The sequence below is a fragment of the Neltuma alba genome, unplaced genomic scaffold (assembly GCF_004799145.2).
Source record: "Neltuma alba isolate B1F8T4 unplaced genomic scaffold, ASM479914v2 tig00011557_pilon, whole genome shotgun sequence".
NCBI classification, from domain to species: domain Eukaryota; kingdom Viridiplantae; phylum Streptophyta; class Magnoliopsida; order Fabales; family Fabaceae; genus Neltuma; species Neltuma alba.
The window spans coordinates 301,942-317,855 of NW_021636216.1; the positions used below are offsets into that span (position 1 = coordinate 301,942).

Consider the following 15,914-nt stretch of genomic DNA (forward strand, 5'->3'; position numbering starts at 1 on the left):
CATAAGAACAAATACATCCTTCTTCATTGTGATTGCGTCATACTCGTCCCTCACTGCCTCAACCTAGCTTCCACATAAGATGCATTTAACTTGGTCCCTAGCCCTATTTATTTTAGAAAAGTGAATGCCACTCACCTGAATGTATTATATTTAATCCAATTGCCAAAATAATAAGTAGTAGAGAAAGAAATCTTGTCATAAAGTACTCTTTCGACGTGTCTCAAGTATCATAACCAATTCTTTCTCATAAAAGCCTCTATATTTACTCAGCTTCACCTTGGAAATATAGTTGACAAAGCCGCACACGTCTGTAACCATAGTAAATTGCCGATAAGATATGTCACACTCATTTCAGAAAGTTATGATTGGATAATCAAAATGTCAAAATAGGTTATAGAAGCTGCTATGATATACCCACCTAGAAATCTGTTGTCGTCCTTCAACGCCCAAGATATATCGTGCACAGCCTTCAAATTCAAGCTCCTCTCAAGTAGTAAGTCCAGACATTCATTCAACACCAAGGATGGAATCAGCTCTATGTTGTATAGTTGGTGAACATGCTCACCACCTACTGCAACATGCATTCCAGAGATAATAAATGGCTTCATCACTCTTCATGTAGCAAAGTATATGGGAACCCTATAAGACTTACAACAAAGATTAGCATCCTTTTAGCATAAGTACATACCTATAAATAATAAATGGTCACAACCTTCTCATCATATATCACAAAGTCCATTGACATGTTTTCCTTCATGGGACGATGTTAGTGGCCTATGAAATGGATGACATCCCTAGGAAATATTCTATCAATCTTCACTGTTACCATCTTCATAGCCACGCTTGGCTCAAGATCATTAAGAAAAGCCTTCAGCAAGAAATGCATCATCTCTGACAAAATATTCCTGTGAATAACAAAACAACAATTTAGTTTTAAGCATAGATAAGACTGACATTGATGAGTATGCTCTATTAACTCCCAAGTAACGGCTCATCAATTGTCTCAACCACCATACATAACTAATAAATGGACAACATTTACTTTTTTTTTTAAAAAAAAGAAAACCGTACTAAATACCACTCACCTGATTAAAACGATGAATCCAGTAATATACCAACAAAATAAGATGAACTAAACAAACTCTTCCACCGTATATCTCAGATGAAAAGATGAGAACAAACATAAGAGAAGAGGTATAGAGAATGTAGGAAATGGAGAGATAAATGCCTCATGGATGAATCAAGTCCCTATATATATACCAAAGACCACGTCATCTATCAATCAACTGGCTTGAACGGAGCCCAACGCATTGTATTTAAATAATATCTTCAGTTATCTAGCTTGTGAAAAGTGTTTTGAGTCTGGAGCCAAGAATAAGCCATATTGCAATCGGCTTCCCAGAACAGTATCTTGTCATAAATTGATTCATTCCAATGTCATTTGTTAGGTTCCATTTGACCTAGTCCACTCCCTGAAGTGAAGCGAAAGTAGCCCATTTATAACTCTTGACCACCGACTTGATGCAGCATTTGAGTTGAATCATCAAGTCTTTCTCCTGTTCACATCCAAAAGCACAAGTAGCTGATGCGTCGATTCCTCCTCTCATTTTGAGTTGTGCAGTGTGAATCCTTTCATGAGTAAAGAGACACATAAAAATTTTAATCTTTTGTGACAGACTGCCTCCAAGGGATTTCTAGCAACTTTTTTACATCATGGGCTAGAATTCCATAGTTGTTTTTTAGAAAAAAAATATATTAAAAAAATGTTATTGATAGCTTTACAACCATTTCCCTCAAATTCATAAAATCCATTTAAGTAAAGTTGAAAATTCATTCAAGGTTTTCCATAAAATTACAGGTCACACTTTGTTCTTGTAGCCAAGACTCTATATTTGTAGCTGTCTAAATTATGTTTGCAACTGATCTTTTGTCAAAAGGGAGAGTTGGAAGGGATATATTCACAAATAAATCTCATAATAACTGGCTAATTTATAATGACAAATTTCAAAATAAAAAATGGTAAATTTTAGTTACTCGTGTTATTGGAACTTTTAATAATTATCTTCATTGAAACCTCACTGTAATTCTTTCTTTTTAAAATGTTTTGGAATCAAGTTGTTACGGAATTAATTTTTTAAAACCTAAATGTTATTATTTCCTTGCCCCCCCCCCACCAAACATGAAATAAAAAATCATTCCGATCCCATAGGAAACTTGGCCTAAATAATTACTTTTTCTTTAAGTCAAATCAACCACCTACAATGAAAATATGGTGCACAAAAAGAACAAAATTAACTATCAATTGCACCATCAGTCTTTGCAAGCCAATTAACATAGTCCTTCGTCTCACCATATACATGTTAAACCACAATATTCAAGTGAAGTGCTACAAATCTCCCATTTTCCAACCACAATTGCATCATCATCTTTGCAAGCCAATTAACATAGTCCTTAGCCTCACAATATACATGTTAAGCCTCAATATTCAAGTGAAGTGCTATAAATCTCCCATTTTCCAACCACTAATCTTCTTCTTGTCACTTTCGCAACCCATGCCCACAAACACCATTTTCTACATCTCACCAGCTTCCTTTTCCTTCCACTCCAATTTGAGCGGAAACAACCAAAAGAACAACCTTCAGTTGCTGAATTCTAAACCAAGAAAAGTAAACATTAGATAGATCACAGAACGATAAACTTGAAGAGACAACAAAACCCACAAATTGAGTCTTAAACTGTGATGAATAAACACAAGTCAAATCGTACCTGTAAGAAATCAGTACTTAATATTCCAAAGAACAGAGGAATTTGATGCATTGACTGCATGCAAGAGCTCAGGAGACACACTTGAAGATATCCTATGTGAAAGCAACCTTGATCTCAGAATAGCCAGCACTTCTTTATGACGTGATTCCTTTCTCTTCAATACTTGTACATAAGCATGAAGCCCAAGCCACTCAACTTCGTCCTTCTCCAACCTCAGAATTGGCCGGAAATTACAGTGAGGAGTCATGGAATGCATCCTTTTCTTTATGAGCTCGTACAGATAACTGCCGATAGATCATTAAAATAAAGATAATTGACTAATGGCTATAACACCAAGAATTGATTTTTTTTTTTTTTTTTTTCATATTGAAGATATAAAAAGTCTTGGGAGTTTTGTATCAGGGTGAAATGCCAATCATGACATAAAAAGGACCAGCATAATATTAAACTACATCCTTACCTGATAGATCTTTTAATACTTTTTAAACAAAATCTCTTGTGAAGTTTGCAGATGATTGATAATTCACAGATGTAACAATGAAACTTCATTGCACAAAACAAAAATGCTTGATAGATGTTCAATCTGACAACAGCTGCTGAATTGATATTCAAGTCAAAGAATATGGGATGACATTTGGGTCTCAAAAAGCCACAAAGCTTCTCCTGAAAGCTTAGGCCTGGTTTCCCTTGCCAGCAGACAGTAAGTGTTGAGCGCAAATGGTTCTTTAAGTACCTGTATGAATACGGACCCACTTAATTCAAACCAAGGAAGAACACAATATTCTTGTAGAGATATCTTGTCAACTTGGTTAAATTGTGTATGCATGAAAAAATCAGATCGCCCATATTACATTAATACTCAGAAAAAGGCAGAAGCTTTGCCAGACCTCATGAAAGATCAAAGAACAAAATTGAACGACAGAAGAGTAATGCAACTAGAAAGAAAGATATCCTACCCGCCAGAGAAACCAAAGATCAACTCTAACTTATATTAACAAGGGGAAAAGATGAAGAAATAGGCTCCTAAATCTTTAATCACTGATTAAAAATTATTAGTATGAACATTGAATCCTGAAAAATGTAATTATTTTAAAACGAATCATAATGACAAATATAGATGTTATATGCTAATGACATAAACAAAATAAAAGCTCAGATGAAAATTAACTTTGTATAGTCTGCCTGAACTTCCAAGGTACAGCGATTAATAAGAAGACCACTCCAGCAAAGAAATGAAGTGCCATCTTCACCAACATGAACCCTCCTCCCTGAGGATCCTGACATTTGCCCAACATCAAAGTTGACTCCAAACTTTTTTTCATTCATGTAGCAGTTGTAATCACGAAATCCTCTTTGCAGCCTAGAGAAAAAGCCAGCTGCTTGCTTTTTTGAAGTCGAAATAAAAAGGATATCATCAATAAGTCGGATTAGCAAATAACATGGAGAAGAGACTTTGTCATCATTCCTCCTGTTCAAAGCACATTCTACCTTGGAACTGCCAGATTCAATAGTTTTTTCAAGAAATGGAAAGATCACATGCCTCTCCAAATGTCCATAGTATAAGGAGCAAAGCAAAGATGACAAAATACCTCCTTGGGGAATACCAACACCTTGCAAGTAAAATTTTCCTTCTAACTGCAGAATATTGTTCTTCACGTGCTGCTTAAGATATGAAAGGAGCACTTTGTTTTCCACGTGCTTGACACTCCCCTGTACCATTAGAAAATTTTGTATTGAGCATAGTTTTCTTTTTCCTTTTGATCAAAAGTTTCAATAGTTCTAATTAGGATATCTATTCACCTCATCGCTTTAAAAGCAAAGCAATATAAATAAGCAATTAAGCACATATACATTTTTTTTGGTAAGTATGCTGTCTTATCTACTTATTTAGGGTGTGTTTGGATGAAACCAACCCGTGGTTTAGAAAAGTGATTCTGGAGAATAGATCCTAGGAAGAATAAATTTTATGAAAAAGTGATTTTGAGAAGTGAGAGTGTTTGGATAGTTGTTATCAGAAGCACTTTTTATATATACAAATTACTAAAAAAAAGACATAAGTTAATATGATAATTACAGAAAAAATAGATTTTATGATATATTTTAATTTGAAGGAATAAAATTGTTAATAATATATTTTTTATTAACATAATTAATAATACATAAGATAATATAATTAATAAATAATTAATATGTATATATATTTATAAAATATAAGATTAAATATGTTTATAAAAAAATATGTTTATAAAAAAAATAATAAGATACATATCCTACAGGCTCTCACACTCTCCTTTTTTTCTCCAAAAGTAAAAAATTTTTGCTTTTTCTAAAACCATGGTTTGTGCAAATTGGGTGGGTGTTTGGGTGACTTGTCACCCAAACCTAGTTTGGGGTGTCACCCAAACGGTGCCTTATGCACAGTCCAGAATTTCTCAAGCAAACTGATAGGTCCCCAACCCACTGTTGCCATCAAGACACACACAAGGAGGCACAGGGGAGAGCAAAATGGCAGAAAATGGAGGACTATTGGTCCAGAACAAAGGACAGTATATATACGAAAGCATAGAAAAGTGAAGGAGTCAAACTCTTGAAAGTTGGCAAAGATGTTAGGTTTATGAAGTTCTATTTCTGCTTGATCGTGCTGAAAGTGTGTGCTTATTTGTAAGCATTAAAGTCCATCGATTCCTCTAGTTCCTTAAGTGTTTCAATCCTAATCTGTGTTTCCTCTCCATCAATGCCATTTGTATAATTTGTGATGTGGAATATTCTGTAGTAGTGGTATAATGATTGAATATGGTTTCTGTATTTCGGGGTTTTCTGGGGAGGGGTCCTGGATTGGATCTTCTAAGTTGACATATTGTAAGACAGTATCCAGTGAATTGTCAGAACTCAAGCTTCCCAGTACTTTAAATTTTAAAACTTAAGTTCCCCACTTCATTTATTTTATTTAGTTTCTATGTTGGAGAACTTCAGTGGTTCCTATGACACACTCATTGAAATTAAGCCGTGACTTTGACATCCATTTTCTCAAGAATAATATATAGCCACAAGACCAAGCTCTTAAATTCAATCCCTTTTTAACAATTGTAAATTAGCAGAAGCAATCAAATTCAGCTAGCACCTCTCAAACTAGCCAATTTAGAGATGTGAAGAAAAAGAGAATGTCGTCACAGCAGTTCTAGAAACAGCTTGTATTGAGATCAGATGGGCATAATGCTTATTATAGCTTTGATGAAATGAGCAAAAGACAACTACCAATCTTCATAAACAAAGGTGAACCAATAGTTTCCAGATCCATCACAAACCTGAGCAATTTGCGTTATGCTTATGGGATAGACATGGATGGATATGCCAAGTACGAACTGGCTCTTAGTTTCTCAGAAAATTTTTCAACAAAATTATTAGTAAATTAAATTAACCTCATAGTACCTTTTGGTTTGGAAGAAGTAAACTTGTGCAGTTGTGCTTTAGTCAGCAAAATCAACCCAAACATCAAAATTAAAGTCAACAAATTTCCAGCACAATAGTATTAGACAAGCAAATTTTGAAAAAAAAATTATTTAAAACAAAGCTCCATCCAATGTGATCAATATGAGAAAAGGCACAAAGGACTGAAAGTCCATGGCATTGAAATTTAAGCAGATAAACATTCCAGTATGACAACTGCATGTGAATAAAAATGAAACAATGACAGAACATCGGTGCAATAGAAGCATAGAGTTTTCTCATACAAAACCGAGAAATTTCAAAGCCGATACCTTACTAACAAAGATGCTATGCATGGAACAGAATGAAGCAGATGAGGTGAACCTTTTGCAGCCAGTGCTCATATTTTCATCAAGCACACTGAAAAGCTTGCGAACCCAAAAAGATTCCTTTGTGCTAACAACTTGATCATCCTGTTTAAGAAAATATTCATGTTTTCGCAGAACATCGCTCATAACACTTAGCAGCTTGTCTTGATCAACAGAATCAAATGCTTTTAGTACATCAGAAGTGACAATGTAAAAATCTGGCATAGTTTTTGACCCCTCCTTAAGGCCAATAAAAAATTGGCATAGCTTTTTATAAACATCATTGTAGTCAAAAACTGATGAACCTAGCTTCTCAGGTTCCCTGAATTGTATATCCTTTAGAATAATATGAGCATCACGAAGAACAGAATTCACAGATCGATAATAGTCAAATTCATTTTTACAAGGATTTGTGTTTCTCCACCTTCTAAAAGAATGAACTTTCCTGGAAGATGTGCAGGCTGGCATTCTAGAAGAACCACTAAGATTAGCCACCATCCTTACTCCATTCTCTTTTGGTCTAAGTCTGAGCTTTGAAAATCCAAATACTCTGTCTCTGAGAATATTCCTAACAGCCATTTCATCCAGGTAACTGTACCTCTGATTGTTCAGGCAAGCGATTGTGTTACTTGTCAACTTCTCCCAAATAGGTTTCCGATAATAGTATACATCTTGCTTCCCATGCTCACTTTCAGTAACATAAAAGTTTGCTTGAACCAAAGGCACAACCAGAGAAGAGAAATACCAAAAGATCCACCTTTCTAGAAGCTTGCGTTTGATAACATGCAGAGTATTATTCCAATTATTAAAGTCTTTGTGCGGACCAGTATTGTGGCCTTCTATATGTTTTGGAATCCGAGCATTCTGAGTATTTGAGAAATATTTAGTTGATAGGAATGGAAATGTTGATGATTTCAATCTATGCATACATAGCTTCAAAGGGAACTTTTCAAACCTCCTCAGGCGTATAAACCTGGAAATGTTTCTAGTCATTATCCTCCAATGAGAAGGATCGCCTAACAATTCTGGGGGTAGTATACTTCTAGAGACAGCCCAGATGTAAGACACCACCTGACTTTTTGAGCAATAAGATTTAACAGCTTCATGCTGTGAATCAATTGCTTCCAGAGAATCCATGCACTGATTTCTATCAACACCATGCGATTTCTTTTGCCCTCTCGTCTTTGAAACATTGCTCTGTAAGAGGGCAAAAAAGAATTATTCAGAAATGTATAATATATTTCTTAACATTATGAAAGGTTCTTTTACTGGGTTGAATAGAGTTCCCTTGAAAAGAAATGACTTCATTTTATTTGTAAATGCTTGGATGCTGTTTTAAAAATTTCGATCTCAATATTTGTTTACAAATACAGTCCCTTGCTTGACACATACAGTAAAATAGACAAATTCAGTTATTAAGCGATGATCAAGAATTCAGGAACATGAAGAAGATTAAGGAAACATTAACCTGTAGCTTCAAGATAAAAACTCACCATCAAAGATTCAGGCCAAAATAATAATAATAATAATAAGGGCTTAAAAAACTTTTAAGATGAAAAATAACTGACTTATGAGAGATAGCTTAAAATCACTTTATAGTTTTCCAAGCAAATGAAATTGCAGTCTTCCACTTATTTGAAAATTTGAAAATTTGTCAAGCTATCAAGTTGTGCAAAGAATTCACGTGAAACAAGAGAAGTCTTGCTATGCACAACCTCATCAACCAAATGGAAATATATCAAAACAACCAACATATTCCCAACTCAATAATCTTAAATAAATCAAGAACCTAAAGAGGGGAGCTAGATCTTCTTACTGGATCTTCATCACACGACGGAAGAGCACAATGCTTCTCCAAGAGTTTTTCATAGTGGCAACAGTGGCTCCTGCGTATGACACGCTTAAGCCACCTAACAAGGGAGTGATAACTGCACACGCAACCAATATGAACCATTACAATGATATTACTCTGACAGGAGCTCAAGGCATTGTAATTGAGACAAGCTTTTCTCTATAGCTCTTCATTTGTTCTAGAATTCATCTAGGCATAACTATAGCAGGCAACAATGGAGAACAGCAGGGCGAGGAGGAAGCCCTCTATAACGTCATGTGCTAGTGCTAGAATTTCCAGCCTAGCCAACCTTTCGCCATAAGACCAAAATCAAAGATCCATTAAACATAGCAAAAACATCGTACAAGAACCTAAACTAGGAACTCCTCCAAAACCTATAGAGTGAGATTATAAGATCAGTCCTGAATCATAGATTTCATACCGACTCTAAACAGACTGCAAAGGATGAAACAACCTTAATGGCAATCAACCACCAAAAAACAGAGTATGAACTCTAATAAATACCTTAGCAACAAAATATTAGAGGATGTATGGTAATAAGAAAAAGCCTCCATGAACTTACAAGCATGCAGAGCCAGTGAGACAAGGCCCACTGTTGTGGAAGCAATGCATTGACAGAGTTTTGACATCCACCTCAGAAATGCCATAAATATCTCTGATGAGATACTCCGAACCAATTAAATTTGAACTTAAAGAATTTAATATGTCTGAGAGATCATATGTTAAGGTGTTATTAACCTACAGCAAGGCGAGAAAGCCCTTTTGAGTTAAGATATTATGGGGGAGATTGGTAACCACAGGAAGCACTTAAAGAAAGTAATTTCATACAAGTCGAGACAAAACTTGTCCACGTACTTACTTCATACACTGTAAAATCACTTCCAAAAAGCTAATCTAAACACCCCATATGATTGAGGCATCTTTGCCATCACCCTAAGCCCTTTTGAGTAAGCCCTTTCGCAAGCAATTGGCAATTTATAAGAGGAGAAAACATAGGTGTAAGTTATAGGACTTTCCAGTCAACTTATCAACAAAATCTTATCAACAAAATCTGAAGATATTTTACAGCTTGAAGTCATAGCTTGACATCATCTTATCAATAATCAAGCTGATTTTTTACATCTTGACACAAATTGATTGGGCCATTTAGGCATTTAATATATATATATATATATATATATATCCTTTAAGTGTAGTGTTATAACGGGAGACCTTGTGGCAAATGGTTGCAAAAGTATAAGTTCACGGTGGTTCCAAAGGGAGGCAAAAAAAAAAAAAAAAAAAAAAGAGGAAAAAAAAGGGGAAAAAAAAAAAGTAAAACTAAAACTGAGAAACACTCATTCAAAGAAGACGCAATTTCTGACAGATTTAGAAGTTATTGATGGATACGCCTCTTAGGAAGAACTGACGAGGAAGGCTCTGAATTATAGAAGATTGATCGTCTGTTTATCTCAGTCCTCTTGGGAAAAGTTGGAACTGATTGTAGGATCAAACAACAAGGACATTGCCACGGCATCTGCAGTTTAACAATATATACATAGAGGAACAGGTATAAAGGAAATCAAGGCACCCACATTTGAACAGAAAAAACATGCAAGTGATTTAAAAGCGTATAATAAATTACTATTTACATCTCATGAAGATCATGATGAATAACTAAAAATCCTTATAGTCTGTCAGAAGCAACAGGAAGAAGACATGGAAGAAAAGATCAAAGGAAAAATTCAAAATTCAGTTAGCAGTATCAGAATACAATGTTACAAATTCCTGTAGTGTTCATTTTTATCAATGAATTGATAATTATATCAAGCTTCCTATAGATGTTCCAAAATTTCACTTCAAATATAGTGAAATTGAATAAGATGGTACTTCCTAGAAAAACAAGTAAAATCCTTCTAGAGGTATAAATTGGTCTACCGTGTTTGGAGTCTCATCATTTTGAGAAGTTATACAGTCACCAGAAATCAACAATGAAAATGGCTTGCATATGAGCCAAATGAAGTGAATGGATTAAAAACTTCACTACTTTCAATTAGTACAGCATGTTACAGCAACAGACTTTAAAATCACTAAAACATACTATCAATTATGCATGTGTTATGTAAGAAACCTAGGTTTCAATACAAGAAAAGCTCTAATACTAACCAAAAGACTGGTGAACAAAGTTTAGAAATGACCGACAACAATATTTCAAAGAAACAATAGATCACCTGTTCATGATGACCTAAGCTGGTTTCATTGCAATGAAAACCCCCAGGTAAGTAGTCCCCTTTAGAAAGAGACATATTGCCCTCGATATGTACACCATTTTCATCTAAGTTTGATTGCCTCCATCTTCGAAGGCGGTGCCAACTAAATGGCCTTGAACGCTTTCCAAGCCTATCTGCAACATAATTTGAGCTTTTTTCCCCTTCTAACTCTGCTTTATGCCTACAAGTCTCAGCTCCAATTGTTGACTTTGGAATGTTAGCAAAACTTGTCTGCGGATGCCTTGTCCCATGATTCCTGACCAGCGGTATTGAAGACTTGACACCATTGATGTCAGGACCACTTACAGGGCTTGCAGGATCATTGTCATTGACAGAAATACAGCACTTCCTCTTTCCAGTTGCTAAGCTAACATCACCAGTTCTTTTTCTTTTCTTTCTCATTTCTGGAAGAACATTGCAACCCAAAATCATCAAGGCAACATCCTACCCATTTTGAGAATCCAAAAGGGATATCTTTTCTTTTCAATATGTAATGCCAAAAATCACAAGGCTTTAATACCACATCAAAAATCAGCACATTCCAAAAAGCTTAGTCTATTAAATTAGTGCCTATATAGGGGCCAAAAGGGGCCAGATAACCTCGTGCAGTTTAGCTTGCCACTTTAATGGGCAGGTGTGGCCTTTCTTGTGAAAGGACTGACGAAATTTAAAAATATTTATAAAAGACTAACATAAATGTTTTGTGAGTACTGTAGGGTATCCCACTCCAGGGTTAGGCAAAGCAGGCTCATCAAAAAAATGAAAATAATCAATAACATGAACTTATTTGCATAAAAGTATCGTTTAATTATTCATTAATTATTTCTATTCACATCAGCAAACCAAGATCTTTTTTCCTTTTAAATTTGATTTCTTTTCAATATAAATAAATAAAAATTTTCAGACCACAAGGCCAGCTCAGCCCAGCCCTTAGCCCATCACTTTAAAGACATAGATAAGGTAGATCCATCTTATAAAGAGAGTTCTACCACTTATGTGACAAGCTGGATAGTTTGCAACCCAATTTGACAGCTCTAAAATCCCATCTAATATGTGCATTAATATATCCACAGGTTGATCTTGCTATATACTCAAACATGGTTACTAAGATCATCAGATGACATACTAGAACGACTTATTACCACCTTGAGGAAGCAAATTCATCCGGGAGTCAAATTTTGATGAACACTTATACATCTTTAGGCACAGACCGCTAACAGAAGGACCAGCCACCTGATGGTATTTCATGTGGGAAACTGGCAAGAATATTGATGTATTCCTTAATAGGTAAATCATTAAATCATCCCCAACCTGCACGTATGTAATTTACCTTATTGAGAATTAAAAAAAGCAGCTCCTTGTAAATATAGAAGCTTTGTATGCATAGAACTATTCATATGACGTACCCTACTTAACAGAACATCCCAAGGTGAACAAGATAGAAGCTCCAATGTGGGGCTGAAACATCTACTCTGCATGTGAATCCATACATGCCATGCTGAGTACGGGCGGCGAGAGAGGTAAAGATATAGATGAAACCATCATTTCAAAATATGGGACTGATAAATCACAACAGTCTTCATAGAAAGTCAAAATACCAACAACCTTTCATCTTTAGAACGCAGAGTATAGAAAACCCGATTAACATGTGACTCAAACAAAGTAGAAGAGCTCAGGATCGACTGCACAACAACTAATCAAACCATTTCGACTTAAGGAACACTGCTTTAGGTAGGGCACGTGGAATAAGTAAGCCAACACGTTATGTCGCATGTTGTAAATGAAAAGCAGGCTCGTGACTAAGCAGATAAAACAGGAGGGGGGGGGGAAGCACCAATGCCGCCAAAACAGCAAAGAGACAACAAAATGTTGCTTGCCTGAACATAACCAGAGCCTAGCACATTGCCAACCGCTGAAAACGGTTCCTTTCCGCAACCCATCATTTCTATGGTCCTTCTCACAATCTGAAAGCAATAATTACTTATTCGTAAGCCTGATCCATCCAACCAGACTGCCTACGGCGACTGACAGAAAGTAGGAGAAACTGAGAATTTAAAACCCTTTCTTACCCCAAAATATAATACAAGTTTTATCTGTTCATTGACAGCTGCTCAAACATAAATTCTTTTAACTAACCCCACATTACAAGTTATGTGTACAATGAAGGAATATGCTAGACCTCACGTTGAGACCAACGAGATTGAGGGATGAACAACGAAAATGAAGGTGCATTGTCAGAGACGACAACGAAGCAGCGGCAGAGGAGTTTACGGTAGTCAGAGGAATCGTCCGGTCGAAGAAGAAACAACATGGGATCAGCCGAGCAGCCAAGGCAGTGCACTCCCTTGCAGAGGCAGTCCTCCGGCGAAGGAGGCGGAGGAGGAAGTAGAGCAACTATCGTCTCTGCCATCGGGCGCGCTCTGTCACGAAATAGCCGCCATAGAAGCTCTGGAACCCTGTGTTTCTTCTTCGGCATTTTTCCAGGAAATTGACGATCAAGTAGAATGAGGACAAACTCAGGTGAGGGAGCTTGACTAGGTTTTCAACAGGAAGAAGATGAAGGTCCGGCTTGGGGTCAAACAATATTATCTGGCGCGAGTTCCATTATAATACTCCGTCCTCCGTCGTCGCTTTACTTTAAACTTAAAAAATTTGAAAAATTTGTTGTATGACGGGGCAAAAAAAAAAAAAAAAATTGAAATCACCGCTAGCACGACTAAAAGGCTATTTGGATGAAATCAAACTATAGTTTAAAAAATAATTTTTAGAGAATAGATTTTAGAGAAAATAGATTTTGTGAAAAGGTGATTCTGAGAAGTGAGAATATTTGGATAGTTGTTACCAGAAGCACTTTTTATATGTACAAATTACTAAAAAGGACATAAGTTAATATGACAATTATGTAAGGGATAGATTTTATAATATATTTTGATTTGAAGGAATAAAATTATTAATAAAATAATTTTTACCAACATAATTAATAATATATAAGATAATATAATTAATAAATAATTAATATGTATATATATTTATAAATTATAAGATTAAATATGTTCATAGAAAAATGATTATTTTTTTCTAATAGAAAAATATTAATTTGCTTTAAAGATTTTAAACATGAAATTCTATAACATTTTTTTCACAACTAGTTTTTATAATAACATACTACCTTTCATCTTTAATATAATTAATTAATTATTACTACATGTGTAAAAATATTTATAAAATATAAGATTAAAAATATTTTTGAAAAAGATGAATAATTTTTTATAAACAGAAAAGAAATAAATAAAAAAAGTACAATGTAACAACATACTACCTCTTTCTGGTTAAAAAAAAAAAAAAACATACCACCTCTCTAAATAGTGAAGGACCGGAAGATTGAAGCTTGAGAGGCATATGTGTCTAGTCCCAAAAAAAGATCCTCATATCTGTACAAAACTCTTCAATTTTTTTCCAAAAGCATATTCAAAATGCTTTTTTTAAAACCATGGTTTTGATTTTTTTATGGGTGTTTGGGTTATTTTTTCCCAAACCATGGTTTGGGGAGACATCCAAACACACCCTAATCCATGGAGTTCGCTTACGTCGGATTCTTGGTGTAGGCATTGGAGACAGATTTATGTTTTTTCTGATCGTATTGATTGTGTTCAGGTTTAAATTTATTAAATAGGGATTGTGACTAAGCACATCCTTTTAGAGACCCCATAGATAAAGCTAAAATTTTATTATGTAGACATTGGCAGGTTGTAAGGGCAACATGTCAGGATCACTTGATTGATTTTAAATAACTAGTAGTCATCTATTTTTTATAACTCCAAGTAGGGATGGAAACAGGTTAGATGGCTTGTCAGGAGTCTAAATCCTGACCTGCATTTGTCCTGACCTAGCCTGTTTTCAAAAAGAAGTAGGTCCATGCTTGTTTGAAGGCCTATTTAACTTAACACGCCCGACCTAAGTTCTCTGAGAAGCCTTTTAAATCTATTAGGCTAGTCTAGACCTGTTATAGATTTATAATTATAATATATGAAAAAATTAGTTAATAGTATTATTGTTAATGTGTTCCTTTAATTTATTTTTTAATTTTAATATATAGTTAATGGCTTAATGCTTCTTTGGTTTTGAAGTTTAATTAACAAGTAAAGATAAAAGTATAATTTAAAATAATAATATCAATAAATAGTGTAATCTTTATATTTTAAAAATATAAGTAAAATCAGAAAAAAAAAATTGTTCTAAGAATGATAAATTAATTAAATTATGTATTATGTTAATTAAATTATGATACCTTTTGTATTCATTGTAAAATTAATAATTTTTCTCCTTATTTATTTGTCTTGATTTTAATTTTCATTTTGTACTTAAATATAGTCTTGTTCCAATTACAGCTAGTTTTCAATAATATCCTTGTAAATTGTAATTAAAATTTAAAATAGTAGTCATGACACTAAAATTTAAATAAAAGACAAGACTTAAAAATTAATTATTATGTATGTTTTTTTTAATCTTAGCTTCTTCTTTTTTTTTTTTTTACATATCACTATGTAATTTGAATTTTTTAAAAAACTATAAACTTTTTAACAGGTTTCAAGCAAGGTCAAGCCTTTATATAGGCCAAACTCAGGCTGAAGAATAAGCTTGTAACAAGCCATAGGCCAGGCTCATGCCGATATGCTACAAAACAGGCCTGGCCTATTAAGATAAGGCATGGTTTGACCTAGCCTGTTTCTACCTTTAACTCCAAGCATTAGCTTGCCTTTATACACACACACATATACATAAAGAAATTGGCAAATTATTTTGAACTATAACCCTAAAGCTGAAAATTCTATGATAAATTGTCTTGTCAAGATGTCTCATAGTTTTGAGGAAAATTAGTACATCTTTAATCAATCTTTATCTTTTCCTAATTAAGATAGATGGTGATGAAGAAATTTTTTCCTATTTGTTGTAGTCTTATTAATATCTCTTTCTCTTAAGTTAATAGTATTTAGTTTTCATTTGAAAAAATCACCACTAGTGCAAGAGAGGTTCTAAGGCCTTATTTGGTACATATATTTGAAGTTTGATGGATTGGCATTAGAAATGACAAGGGGAATGAACATTTGACGTTGTATTCGGTATGGAACAATATTTGGAGAGAATGCTTTTATTTATTTTATTCTATAATCAATCATAAATCTAGATACATGTTAAATAAAACCAAAGCCAAGCTGAGCTGTTTTCCAATCCATACTGGTTCCTCACTTATTT

The 15,914-nt window shown here is 34.4% G+C and overlaps 1 protein-coding gene across 1 annotated transcript; it reads right to left on the reverse strand.

Moving 5' to 3' along the window:
- Positions 1-2,270: 2,270 nt before the first annotated feature.
- LOC114714935 (telomerase reverse transcriptase) lies at positions 2,271-13,143 on the reverse strand. Its single transcript, XM_028899726.1, has 13 exons — positions 12,841-13,143; positions 12,539-12,625; positions 12,068-12,133; positions 11,804-11,972; positions 10,623-11,065; positions 9,802-9,928; positions 8,975-9,119; positions 8,377-8,488; positions 6,525-7,757; positions 3,935-4,476; positions 3,227-3,499; positions 2,767-3,050; positions 2,271-2,652 (listed from the first exon to the last, which is right to left on the reverse strand). Exons 1-12 carry the CDS (start codon positions 13,135-13,137, stop codon positions 2,777-2,779), a joined length of 3,768 nt encoding a protein of 1,255 aa, XP_028755559.1. The 5' UTR covers positions 13,138-13,143; the 3' UTR covers positions 2,271-2,652; positions 2,767-2,776.
- Between the last annotated feature and the right edge of the window lie 2,771 nt (positions 13,144-15,914).

Bases quoted from the DNA above. Each gene is read 5' to 3' on its own strand.
- LOC114714935 (XM_028899726.1), bottom strand. From the start codon at position 13,137: ATGCCGAAGAAGAAACACAGGGTTCCAGAGCTTCTATGGCGGCTATTT. The intron at 12,134-12,538 runs GCAAGCAACATT...ATTCACATGCAG, and splicing joins TAGGCTCTGGTTATGTTCAG to AGTAGATGTTTCAGCCCCAC. The intron at 9,929-10,622 runs GTGATCTATTGT...GTTAAACTGCAG, and splicing joins GCTTAGGTCATCATGAACAG to ATGCCGTGGCAATGTCCTTG.